The following is a 14,652-nucleotide window of genomic DNA, read 5'->3' on the forward strand; positions in this document are numbered from 1 at the left end:
TATATGAGAATGGACTAATAAGGAGAAAGTATCAAAGCTTGCTGAAAGTAAACTACCATTAATCAGCAAGGGTGGAAAGCTAAATGTTTTGAGTGTTGAGACAGTGAAAAGACAAGTTGGAAACAAATATAAATAAATTAAAACATAAAATTTCATCTTCAACATGATTAGGTTAAAGATGCTATATATTGATAATCAATGATCTCAAAAGGTACTTTCAACAATAAACTTTAATTTCCAAATATACATTTATAAAATACATCAATATGTAAATATTTTCAAAAATTTTTACTCATAACATTGTTTTTTTTTTTTTTAAATTATAACTTATCCATATTATTACTATTGATAAATATATTGTCAGTTGTTGCACTTTTTCAGGAGAGAAAATCAATGCTAATTATGCGTAAATGTAATTTATTTATGTTGCAATAACATAGGCAATACCACATATCAAAAAGCAAGAAGAAGGTGGGTATAATTTGAAATTTGGAAGAGAATTAAACTACCACTTATAAAACAATATATTTAAAACAGTAATTCATGAACTCATATAAATTGATATTGCACCATTTAGTTCATGTATCAGTAAAACATGCAAAACTTTTGCGAACATTTACATATAAAACTCCAATAACATAGACTTTATTCAAAACACTTGTAAAACATATGTATAAATAAATATTTTAGATGCCAAAGTAATTGCACATTTCATTAGATATGCAATATTTTTACATTGTACATATGAATACTATTAAATGCATTTATATTTTGGACTTGGGAGTTAAAATACTCAAGTTGTTTGCTTGGAACATCAGATTCACTGATTTTCGGTTTACAAGATTAATTCATAACATCTATATCTTTTTCTCACAGCTGGGATACCAAGTATCCTAATGTTTTTGTTCTGAAAATATGAGGCTAGAATCCAGTTTTTCTACACAAACTTTCTTGACAAAATTTCCCACCTTTTCATGACATACGCTCTTTCAAAACAAACAAAAAATTGTTACATGGCAATCAACTCTGCTTTGGCACTTGTCGACAAGGGAAAAACTGTAGTTTTTTTAAACATGTGTTCATACTTTTTTGATGACATCAGGTTTATCCCCTCAGACTGTGTGCTGTGTTCATTATGGAACATTAGCACTGTAACTTCAAAGGGGAAAGCATCCCTCAATTATGCCCCAAATGGAAATAGGTTTCATCTGTCCCGATTATAAAATGTTAATGGAATGTACCAGTCATTGAGCATCAATTAGCAGAAACCAGAAAAAAAGGGCAGGCATTAAAATCAATTGGGGAAAAAAAATCAGAAAATTTTGATCACACAATAGTATTTAATAGAAAATAGCCAGATTTTTTTTGGCTTGATAAGGCAAAAACTAGAGTAAAAATATTTTGCTTAGTTATTAAAATAAACAATGCTAAAGTAAAATATAGGCAAGATAAGTGAATTAAGTGCAAGTAATAGCAAAAATTGTATCTACAAGATTTTTTTTTTTAATGTTAGTTTAAAGTTTTATAATAATTTATAATACAAACATGCTTAAAACAGAAATTAGTTTATGCCTTAGAGGATGAGAAAAATAAAAACCTTTTTCTTAAAAATAAGTGTTTTGAAAAACCCTCTTTTCAAAATTTTTTCATTTAGCTGAAAATTTCACTCAATACTTTTTCTGATAGACTAGTCAAGTTTATTATTATTCAGCATATGCTTTCTGGAAAAACTACCAAACTAAAGTACTGTTTAATAAATTTTTATCTACCATAATTTCATTTCAAAATATGGAATATTATCACATTTGCTATAAACTGTTCAAAAATAATTTCTCATGTATAAAGGCCAACATATTGTTTATCAATTATTTCAGTACAATCATAAATGAACTATGAATACTAGTATATTGCAAACTCATAACTGATAACAATATACTTTTGAATTAACGCTAAGAACAAACTGCAAAAAATTTCTTACTGAGCTGAATTGCTTTTTAGATTTTTTCTCAGATTTTTGAATAATTGAAATCAAAAATAATAAATTATGAAAGTATAAAGCAAAAAAATAAAATAAATAAATCTCTCTCAGAAAGCATGGGCGATGAAAATTCAAATATATAAGCTGCACATACTGACCCTACCTGAAACCACGTGAAATAGCAAATATATGATATAGATTTACATCCAAACACTTCTGAAACAGTTTAATATGCACTGAACATTATAACTGAACCATATACTTAGACGTATGTACGGATATAGACACGTAGAACATATAATTGCAATTCACATGCATGGTATCTGAACACAATCCTTTCCAATACTTTAAAAATCTCTACAATATATCATGACATCAATAAAACCTTACAGCATTTTGAGTTACACATTGACATAATACTTTGAATTAAAAATATTTTCTTTAAATTAAATTTAAACAAAACTGCAAAAATTACAAATAAAGCTTTTTTTAAAAAATCTATGATGATGTATGAAAAAGTTTTTAATGTCATAAGAGACTGGGAAGAACCCATTATTCACAAGCTCTTTTTAAGGGCTTAAGGGGAAGAAACAGTCAAATGAGAAAAGCAAACAGGCATGTAGCAATTGTTTGAGTTGATAGAAAAGTTGCACAGTAATAAATTAAACATATAAAACACTATAATTTAAAATAAAATAAAAGTAATCTGGAAAATCAAAATTTTGAGCAAGACAAGTCCCCCCCCCCCCCCCATAGTATTGAATGCAAGACATAATTAGTTAAGACATTCTAGTTGAAGGAATAAGTTGTGCTTATTCATTCATAAAAAATGTCATTATGTTTGAATGGTTATATAAAACAAATTCATTTTTAATTTAAAAACTTTTTTAAACGAAACTGACAAACACTTATGACTAGGCTTCGACATTTCACAAGGTCCATTTTAGATGTATAGGAACAAAACTGCTTCGTCACAAATTTAGGAATTTTAATTTTTAGTTCTTTCATATCATAAATATAATAGATGAAATATAATTCCTTTTTCAAGTAAATAAAAATTACATCAATGAAAATAAATGCAGTTCATTTCAGATGCCCAAAGCTTTGTTTGAAGGCAAAATTTTAAAAGACACATGTAATGTGGAAGTATTTAAAATTGTTAACTTAATGACAGCCTCAATGCATGAAAAATATAGCAAAATATACATGAAATTGGAAAATTTAAAGTAGTTTCAATTTCAGAAAAATGTATAAAGTTTATTTAAATATCACAACATTTATATACTGAATCTCACATTAAGTAGACTGGTGAATGAGTAATTTCAGTCATGAACTTTATGTTTCACTGATCTTCTTTTCCAATTTCTCAACTAAACTTGCAGCCTGAAAAGAAAATGTACTGACAAATGAAGGGAAAAAAATATGCTCTTAATGGCATGATAAAGAGGAAACAATATTCAAAATAGAAATTACTGAAAGTAAAAAGCAATTCAGCATACAAACTTTTTCACATGAAAACACGACATAATGAACTCCAGCAATAATATATAGGTTTTTTTAAAGTTCGCAATTAAAGATTACTCGGTAGAAACAAACATTTCTTTTTTCAGAAACAGTGTTAACAGATGGAAAACAATTCTGTGTTTGGAAGGCTGAAATTTTCTTAAAACTTTCTCAATCGTCACGTGTAGCAATGATACAGGTAAAACAGCTTCAAGGTTACAGAATTGAAACTTAAAAAAAAAAAAAAGAAAAGTAGTCTAGCTCTCCTGTAATAGCATTAAAACATGCATACTGATCCTCTTTTTGTGGAACAGAAATTCAGCAGCAGATATTTCTATTTGTGACTAGGGGTGGTTTATCACTAATTTTACAACAAATATTCTAAAACTTTCAAATATAAAGTGAGCTACAGCTTGCACCCCAGTAATAAAAAGTAAGATTCTTTTACACGAAAAAAATTGCTTACAAGAAACATCAATGCACACTAGAGCTTGGTGATATCAGAATTTTAATACCGCGATACATCGCTCTCCTAAGTTTCCATATATTTAGGTCATTAAATTCAACATCTTATGGGGGGGGGGAAGGGGTTGAAAAGCATATAAATGCAATGTCTAGTGTCTGCAACAGAGAAAAGCCATTGGCAATCTTGGTGAATAAATATTTCAGCAATTTATTCTAATAATAATAGCTACAGAAAGGATGCTTATGTGTGTGGGGGGGGGGGAGGATCATGTGAGGCAGATTATACTATTGAAACTTTTAGAAGAATTACTTTAGAAGAATTTAAGTCTTTTTATTAGTGGGTTGCAATTCTTGGGGGGAAATGCGGGCTTGGTAAAATTGAGTTGCGCCATCGCAGTTGGGAGGAATGGGTACCCCTACTTGCATCATTTGCATACCTAGATCTGCAACAGAGAAATGCCACCGGACATCTCGATAAGTAAATATTGTATTGATTTATTCGAATAATAATAGCTAAAGCAGGCATGCTCATTTGGTGGAGGAGGGGCTGGAGTCATGATGCTGAGTATACCTTTAAAATTATCAGATAAGTTATTTTGAAAGGAGTTTAGTCTTCAATAGAAGATCGTGTTTTGCGGGAAGCGCGATAAAATTGAGGGTGCCATCACAGTTAAGGGGGAGGAGCAATTATAGCTGTATCATCTGTTCATTAACATCTACAATAGAGAAAAGCCATTGAACATCTTGGAAGGTAATTATTTCAGCAATTTATGCCAATAATAATAGCAAAAGCAGGGGCCCTTGTAGAGGGGGGGGGGGGGTCATGAGGCAGACAATGTCATTGAAACTTTTAGAGAAGTTTTTTTATAAGGATTTTAATGGATGTAATAGATGATGGCGTTTTTTTGTTTGGGGGGGGGGTGATAAAATTGAGGAGAGCCACCACACTTGGGAGGTAGATAGGCACCCCTAGTTACATCATGTGCATTATAAGATCTGAAGTACAGAAAAGTCATCAAACATCTTGATAAGCAAATATCCCAGCAATTTAGTCTAATAATAATAGCTAGAACAGGGTACCCGTTTGGGGGGGGGGGTCTTGAAGTTGACTATACCATTGAAATTATGATAGAACCTATAATAAAAGGATTTTAGTCTCTTAAATATTCTTGTTTTTTTTTGGGGGGGGGGGAGAAAGACTTCTATTTTCAAGGAAATGATGTGAGTGATTATGGATGTGTTGATGCTCTGCGAAGAACTACAGAGAAAAATGATTAAAGACTGCTAAAAGACTATCATAGTCAGCTTTAAAAAACAAACAATACGTTATTTCATGTTTTCTTTAAGACGAGTATATGTATTGAAACAAGTACACATTAAACTTATTATATATTTATCTATCACTAGAATAAAGTATTTTTTTATCTGTGGAACCTAACCCCTATTTTAACACTACTATTAAGTCTTAATTTTTGCAGGATATAATAATTGCCCTGTATAAAATGAGGGTCTATGGTAGTTTAAAATTGACTGAAGATATGTCTTTCAAAATCAATAAACAATATACTTACTGATACAAACCAGTAAGTATCAGGCTTAAATATCAACTTTGAGACAAAGCCCATACTACTTGCTGGCGATATGGCATGCATATGCAGGTGCTGTATTGAGTTGAATGGAGGCCAATGGAATCCAAACCTACAATAGGAAAAAACTGTCACTCATATGAAACTAAAGTATGCTCAACTAAAGCAACAGGAATTTTTTTTAGAAATAATAGAAATAGGATGAACTGAAATAGGTTTTAAACCTTTTTAGGTTTTGATGAATGTAATTCATAAAATGAGATTAGCTATGAAAGTAGAGATTGTTTCTCGATACATAAAAGTAAATTTGTACATAAAGTAATGAGGAAAATAAATTATGCTTCACACAAAAAGCTCTTAAAGCAAAAAAATTCTATGAACAGTAAGAAATGTGTGTGTGAACTGCATTTTAAACTACTTAATTACAAAATCAACTAACTAGAATTGCTATACAAATTAAGGACAATGAATTTTGCTAGTTTTTATTTTTATAAAACAAGTGTATTACAACCAGAGTTTTACAATTCTACATATATGACACTTATAAACTAAATGAAGAACCAGACCTGGGTTTAAGGCATTTTTAAAGGTAAATGAACCTTTAAAAAATTCTATCAGCAGAAGAAATGAACCCTTCAGAAATAAAATTTTTACACAGTTGACCTTTTAAACTATTAGAAGTCTTTGGCATTACAAATGCCTATAATTTTATTACATAATGCAGTGGCATACTTAGCATGGGTGACACCCGGGGCCGTAATTAGTGGTGCAACCCCGCCCCACAAATGCAAAAGGAAAATATAATTTTCAACTTGAAATTCATGCAATTTTCAGAAGCAACTACTTTTCTGTTATAAAGAAACTTTAACGTACAAAAAACAAATCTGGGGGGGGGGGGGTGTCCGGAGGTTTGCCCCACGGAAAGTTTTCAAATTTGCAGTCTTAAAATTGCCTTTCAGCATCATATTTTTCAAAAACTTGCATTTCCACTTTGGGTGTCACCCCTCAGACCAGTGACACATGGGGCACACCAACCCCTGCCCCCCTTAAAAGTGATGCCACTGCATAATGATATGAAATTTTTTTTTAACAGTTGATCCCACTTATTAGACTATTGGTTAAATGAATATGCGGTTTAATGTAATAAATTTTCAATGCACCAAACAGTTGTAATTTGTCATTTTGATCTAGGATAATGGATTATCCCACTTATTAAAATATTTTAATTGAACTGGCTATTCCATCAAGTGGGCTCAACTGTACATATATTATGCAATGTTAGTTAAATATTTATAAACTTAACACAGTACAGAAATGGCCTTTTTCTTGGCATAATTATTGTACAATAATCTGTCTATGTATTTATTTCATCAAAAAAAAAAAAAAAAAAAAAGTTTTTCCCCACACTTCAAAATAATATATATATATATATATATATATATATATATATATATATATATATATATATATATATACACACAGTCCAGTCACATTAATGTGACCACCACGTACTTTCCACATCAGAGTTAAATAACCAATCACAGAAGGCAGGTGGCAGCACAGTGCAGTTGAGCGTATATAAAGGGTGTGTGAGGGCTTCGGAAAACATTTCAATCGTTGGCGTAATGCAGAAACGAAGCGATTTATCCGACGTCCAAAAGAGCATGATCATTGGCTTTCGGGCCAAGGGTGGAAGCATTTCGAAACGGCTGAGTTTGTGAACTGTTCGCGTGCCGCCGTGGTAAAAGTGTACCGTGCATGGCAAAATGGGACTGTCCAAAATCAGCGACGTGGCAAATGTTGTGCACCACGGGCGATAGATGACAGAGGTGCATGACGGTTGCGGAGATGCGTTCGGGCAGATAGACGGGCTACCGTTGAGCAATTGACCACCAAAATGAACCAAAGGGCTACCAAAAGTGTCTCCCAAACTGCTATTCAGCAAACATTGCTGCGTCTGGGCCTCCGAAGCAGACGCCTGGTTCGTGCACCTATGCTGACTGCTGTTCGTCGACGATGAAGGCTAGAATTTGCACGCCAGCGCAGCAGCTGGACGTCCACTGAGTGGCGACCGGTAGCGTTTTCAGATGAATCGCGTTTTATGCTCCATTGGACAGATGGACGTTGGCGTATAAGGCGTGAAACCTCTGAAAGGAACCACCCTGCAACCATTGCCGGAACGGTCCAAGATGGAGGCGGGAGCATTATGGTCTAGGGAATGTTTTCCTGGCATTCTCTGGGTTCACTGATCATTGTGGAAGGCACGATGGATCAATACAAGTACGTATCTGTCCTTGCGGACCATGTCCACCCCTACATGCGCATTGTTTTTCCTCAGGATGATGGCATCTTCCAGCAGGACAATGCGAGGTGCCATACAGCTGCCAGTGTACGTGCGTGGTTTGAAGAGTACCAGGATGAGTTTACCGTCCTCCCCTGGACAGCAAACTCACCTGACTTAAACCCAATCGAGCATCTGTGGGACCATTTCGATCGAGTTGTTCGCGCCATGGATCCTCAACCACGTAATCTAGCGCAGCTGGCCGCGGCATTAGAGTCGGCATGCCTCTACATCCCAGAGAACACCTTCAGGGACCTAAGTGACTCTCTTCCTGCACATCTCGCAGCAGTTTGCTCTGCAAAAGGTGGTTATTCTGGCTTTTGACAGATGGTCACATTAATGTGACTGGACTGTGTATATAAGGATTGAACAAGAATGAAATTTTTTTTTAAAGAACAAGAAAATGAAAAATCCCAAAATACCCTGGGCCTCATCAGGGGGTACTCCCCAAGGGTAGGGAAAAAACCATGAAATGTTTCGTGAGTGCTGCTGGCGAAATTGCCTAAAAAAGCAGCACTAGTCCCCGACACCTCACAAAACTAGCAATAGGGTTACTGAAAGTCCAGAATATCAGCATGACAAGAAATAAGAACATTGAACCTTTTACAAACGAAAAATAGAAGTTTTATATAAAGAAAATAGATCAATATTTAAAGTACAAGAGAACAAAATTCATACCTGAACTCAAAATCGAAAGAAAGAACGTAAAACAATCAAATTCAAGGAACAGAAAATTCAAGGAACTGAAAATTTACCAACCGCTAAGCCTCCACAAGCTTGCAAATGAAATGTTTTGTAAGATGCTCCAGATATTGGTTTTCAGTTAGGATTGCAGTTAAAAATCGAATAGCTGTTTTCAGATTTGTTTTATTATTGCATATTTTTTTTATATCAAATAATTTGTGAAATGATTATATTTTTGAACACTTTTCTACTGACACAACTGTGAAAATGAATTAAAGAATACACTTTAATATCAAAATTCTGACGTTTATCATACAAAGTTATACTGGGAACTTTATTATTCAGTTGAATATTGAGATCAAGGAAATTAACTGCCTCATCCTTATTTGTTTGTTTCAGCAGTAGTTCATTTGGGTAAATTTCTTTATGTAAATTGTGAAAATCATTGTTATTAAAAATAATATCAATACATCTAAATGCTTCTATACTGTTATTTATTAGAAAAATAGATTCATAAAAATGCAAAAATAGGTTTGCAAATGCTCTAGAAAAAGATGTGCCCATTGGTATTCCATTGATCTGTCTGTAGAAATTGGAACCATTGTATAAGTAATTCTCAAAAATACAAAATTTAACAAGGTTAATCCAAGAGTGTTTTTCTAAATCGATGTGTTTTTCATATCTGTCGAAAATTCTATTTGAAACATCGATTATGAGTTTGTGGGGAATGTTAGTGAAAAGATTTTCAAAGTCAAAAGTATTAATACTATGAATATGGTACTTACCACTGTTTATGAAATCCAGAACTTTCTGGTTATTCAGAATTATAAAACTTTTTTCTTCTGCAATTTTGGCCAAGATATTTTTAAGTTTTTCGAAAAAAATGTAACCTGCTTGATTATTGTAGGACTATGTTCCACTAGTAACGAATCTGAACTTTATTGGATTTTTATGAAACTTAACCGTTATAAAAAGGAAAGGAAAATTGAAATTGATATGCCGTGTGTTTAGAATTTTGTCGAAGGCTAGGATTCTTTTCTTTAAACTGGACTCAGCTTCTGTGACTTTTTTGTATGTATTTCACAATTTACATAAAGAAATTTACCCAAAACGAACCACTACTGAAACAAACAAATAAGGATGAGTCAGTTAATTTCCTTGATCTCAATATTCAACTGAATAATAAAGTTCCCAGTATAGCTTTGTATGATAAACGTCAGGATTTTGAATTTAAAGTGTAGTCTTTAATTCATTTTCACAGTTGTATCAGTAGAAAAGTGTTCAAAAATATAATCATTTTACAAATTATTAGATATAAAAAATATGCAATAATAAAACAAATCTGAAAACAGCGATTCGAATTTTAACTGCAACCCTAACTGAAAACCAATATCCGGAGCATCTTACGAAACATTTCATTTGCAAGCTTGTGGAGGCTTAGCGGTTGGTAAATTTTCAGTTCTTTGAATTTTCTGTTCCTTGAATTTGATTGTTTTATGTTCTTTCTTTTGATTTTGAGTTTAGGTATGAATTTTGTTCTCTTGTACTTTAAATATTGTTCTATTTTCTTTATATAAAACTTCTATTTTTCGTTTGTAAAAGGTTCAATGTTCTTATTTCTTGTCATGCTGATATTCTGGACTTTCAGTAACCCTATAGCTAGTTTTGTGAGATTTCGGGGACTAGTGCTGCTTTTTTAGGCAATTTCGCCAGCAGCACTCACGAAACATCTCATGGTTTTTCCCTACCCTTGGGGAGTACCCCCTGATGAGGCCCCAGGATATTTTGGGATTTTTCATTTTTTTCGTTCTTTTTTAAAATTTTTTTTTTCTTTCTTGTTCAATCCTTATATTGCCGACCAGTATCATAGAGCAGCCTATGGCGCCTATTGAACTGAGTAGCGAAGTTCAATTTTGTTGGCTTGTCCAGATTATAAATACAGTATATGATTGTGTTTCTTTATATATATATATATATATATATATATATATATATATATATATATATATAATTCACACAAACAGGTACTTTAAAAAGTACTTTACATTGATACTAGATAGAATCTTATGACTCTGTGCCAATGCAATGAAATCTTGGAATTGGGCAACAGTCTTCCACATGCAAACCTGCTGTACCATTACGTACCCATTAGACCCGGTGTCTTGTACCTTAAAGTTCGCCCATAGGATTAAATAAAAAGATTTAGGTGCTTTAGGTTCAGAATTGTGACTTTAAAATATTTTCTGTACTTTTTAGAAGCTGTTGAAATGTAGGATGTTACACAGAACCTTTTCTATTTAATAATTATATGATATTAAAAATATATACAAATATGTTTAGGTATGAGAATGAGATTTCAACAAATAGAACGTAAAACACCATACCGAGCATCATCTGTACTGGCATTTTGTCTTTGAAGAACTTCTTTCCCAATACTAAACAGCTGCTTCACTATTGAGAACAAAAAACAATGATACATTTTTGTAATACTTCATCAAGATATTACAATCAACTCTTAGTTATTCATTAAATACCTTGAAACATAAGGATTTTGATAAACTTCACAATAGAGTAGGAACATACATTCAGAGCAATCAAAAGAAAGGATTATAATTAATATGAAAAACTAATGTAAGTAAAGCACAAATTATCAAGAAAATACAGCATATAGCTAATTCAAAGCTACAGTGGAGCCCCTTTTTCCGTGCAAAACACTCACCACACAACAAGAAAGTCATGAGAGAACTGAACATTGCCATGTGGACACGGTATATAAACCAAATGGGTCAAACGATAGGAATACATGATAAGAGCGGTCAGCCAATAAGAAGCCCAGAATAAAAAGAGTGGGAGAAAACAAACATGAAAAAGCAATCACAAAAATGGCATCTAAAAATCAGGCAAAAATGGAGTACTAGAAAAATCATTGTCTAGAGGATGAAAATTTTTCCACACAGAGAAAGCTTTCTAAAAATCGAGGTTATAGACCAAAGAGCATTAACAAATAATTCTGGCAGATGCAAAATCAAAACTGAGCTTCCAATAATGCTGAACGCTGAAAGAATGAGCAATTTTTTTATGTTTATCATAATTTTCATGCTCCTTTAAACAGTGCTTAAGAACACATTTAATCTGACCAATGTAACCAAGTCCACATTTGTGAGACATTCTATAAATACCCCAGTTGCTACGGCAATCAATGAGATAAGTTCAATAAGACTAAGTTTGCAACCTTAATGCTATTTACAGGAGAAAAAGGAATATTAAAACCTAACTTTTTAAAAATCTTTGCAACTTTATTACTGACTTTTGGATACTATGGCAAAACAATGGTATAGGCAGCTTGGGAAGCAGGAGCCTTGCCAGAAAAAGACGGCTAAATTAGCTTATTATAAATCAAATCAATGATACTGAAAGAATAACCACGATCAAAAGCCACTGCTTTAAGGTAAGAATGCTCAATATTCAAAGAATTGAAAGAGATGTTCAAAGCATGGAACACAAAAGTCTGAAATGAGGCCATCTTTTGGTTTGGATGACAAGAAGAGCATTTGTCACAATGCAGTGTAACAGCAAAGGCTTGTGAAACACTGAAGTCATAAATTCGTTTTTATTATACTTTGGTAATAAAGGCATCCAAAAACAGAAAGAGAACTACCGGTGTTCATTTAAATAGTTAGTTTAAATACAAGGATCGATATAATTAAAAATAAAGAGTAAAAAGCTCATTATTAACATGGTTTTGGCCAAGCAAAACAAAGCTATCATCAACTTAACAAGCATAGAATGGAAATATTATGGTTTCAAAAAGTTTAAACTGAAAATAGTACATGTCACTCAAAATAGGGCTCAAAGGACTACCCATTGCTAAACCTTTAGATATGAGAAAGTTAGCACCAACAAATACAAAAGTATTCTGCTCCAAACCAACTTCTAGTAACGAAAACAAGTTCATCAATCTTAAAACCAGAAAAATAATGCTCATGGCGTTTCAATTTGAGACCATAAAATGCCTTAATAAACAGTAAACTAATAAAAAGTGCTTTCAAGTCAAAAGAAGCCATCCTTAAGGCCATGAGGTTTAAAGTAACATTACTTCTGAACAAGATCAACAAAATTTCTAGCAGTAAAAGAGTTGCTGATAAAAAGAGATAAAATGGAAACTAAATACTTAGCCAGTTTGTAAGAAGCCATACCAATGTCTGAAGCAAAGGCCAGAGAGGTGTGTTGGGTTATGGGCTTTTTGTAGAGCATGAAACCGGGCACAGTGTGCAACAGAAGGAATCGAAGACCTTTTTGAAGACTCAGTGATAGAAGAAGATTTCACAATAGTTTTAATCAGGTTAACCTCTCTAGTGCTATGGTTTTTGTTAAGTGTCACATAAGAACCAACCTCAATTAACTCATTACATACATCTAAATATGAACTTTTGTCTAGAATAACAATTTGGCTACATTTGTCAGGATCAAAACACAAACCTTTGAAGGAAGAATTAGCATGCTTGCTAAAAGTATTTGAAGTCAATTTGGAATTAAAATCCACAGTACTGGCAATGAAATGTCTAACAGTCTTTTTGAGAAGCAGTGAGAGCACTAAATCTAAAGACGTTGTCATCGGGGGAACCAATTTAGGAAATGAAGACAAATTCTTACTCAGTTTGAGAGCATTATGCTTATCTAAAGTTAAGGGTTGAGAATAAGTAATAAAACAATAGAGCTGTTTTTCTGGCAAGGTTTCTGCTCCCAAAACTGCCTACAGAACTGTTTTGCCTTATTCTTCAAAAGTCGGTCATAAAGTTGCAAAGATTTTGAAAAAGTTTGGTTTCAATACTGCTTTTTCCCTTGTAAATAATATTAAGTTTACGAACTTGAAGTATCTCATTGATTGCCACAGCAACTAGAATATTTATAGCATCTCCTGCAAATAAGAACTTGGTTATGTTGGTCAGACTAAATGTGCTCTCAACAACATCTGAAAGAGCATGAAAATTATGATAAATATAAATAACTTGCTTGTTCTTTCATTGCTCAGCATTGTCAAAATTTCCTTTACTATTCTGATTTTTCATCAGCCAGAACAATTTGTAAATGTTCTTTGGTGTATGACCTTGATTTTTGGGAAGCTTAATATGTTTGTAAAAATTCTTTCTTTAGTGGATAATTTTTCCAGTACACTATTTTTTGTTGACATTTGGAAGCAATCGTTACAGTTGCTTTTCCGGGTAGTTTGTTTTCGGCCAGTCTCCTTGTTTCCTGGCATCTGATCGGTTGTCTCTTCCCCCTAGCTATGCCCCCAGGGTTGACCTGTAGCTTGCTGACTGGGTGGGTGTCTCATGTCATGCATTTCTATATGTTGACCCATCTAGTTTATGTACACCAGTGTCCATGTGGTGACGTTCAGTTCTCTCACGACTTTCTTGTTCATGTAGTGAGTTTTTTGCACTGATGAACAGGCTCCACTGCAGTCTTGAAATAGTCATATGCTGTATTTTCTTGATAATTTGAGTAATATTTACATTGGTTTTTCACTTTAATCATATCATAACAGAAAGTTTATTTGCTCATTCGTAATTTAAAAGCAAAGATTTTTTGGAAATTAGTATTTGGATGCTTTCCATGTGTTTCACTGCATTAAAATATAGAGATAACGTTAACATTTTCTATTCTAATATATAATGCAACAAATAAATGATTTTAGCCATATGATTGTCATATTGCCTTAAGACATGAAAAGGAAATAAGAATTTAAAGTTAGACAAACAGAACCAAAACCAATTAAAACAAGGAAGCAAAGTTGCAACAGGAAAAAAATGCATTTATATCTTGTACCTACACAACAAGATCAGTATTCTTGCAGGAAAGAATATAGCTTACAAAAATCAGCTATTTGAAACATAATGACATGTGTTCTACACATTAATAAATTGTACATAGCATGCTGCTATTAATATACACATTTTTTATTGCTTTACTTTTTAAGTGTCAAATGATTGATTCTTACCCAATGTCAGTTTGCAAAAATTATTCCAATTTGCAGAGCAAAAATGCAAGCAATGCAAACAACCATTCTTTTATGTAGCAACACTATTGACAAA

General features: G+C 32.8%; 1 protein-coding gene across 1 annotated transcript in view; it reads right to left on the reverse strand.

Moving 5' to 3' along the window:
* Nucleotides 1–228: 228 nt before the first annotated feature.
* LOC129230979 (adenosine 5'-monophosphoramidase HINT3-like) overlaps nucleotides 229–14,652 on the reverse strand; it is a 40,813-nt gene continuing 26,389 nt past the window's right edge. Inside the window, exons 4-6 of the mRNA XM_054865219.1 lie at nucleotides 10,942–11,008; nucleotides 5,518–5,644; nucleotides 229–3,361 (exon numbers count right to left, since the gene is read on the reverse strand). Coding sequence (XP_054721194.1) covers nucleotides 3,314–3,361; nucleotides 5,518–5,644; nucleotides 10,942–11,008 — 242 coding nt within the window. The 3' untranslated portion in view covers nucleotides 229–3,313. The remainder of the gene's footprint in view (nucleotides 3,362–5,517; nucleotides 5,645–10,941; nucleotides 11,009–14,652) is intronic.

The sequence above is a fragment of the Uloborus diversus genome, chromosome 10 (genome assembly GCF_026930045.1).
Source record: "Uloborus diversus isolate 005 chromosome 10, Udiv.v.3.1, whole genome shotgun sequence".
Classification (NCBI taxonomy): Eukaryota; Metazoa; Arthropoda; class Arachnida; order Araneae; family Uloboridae; genus Uloborus; species Uloborus diversus.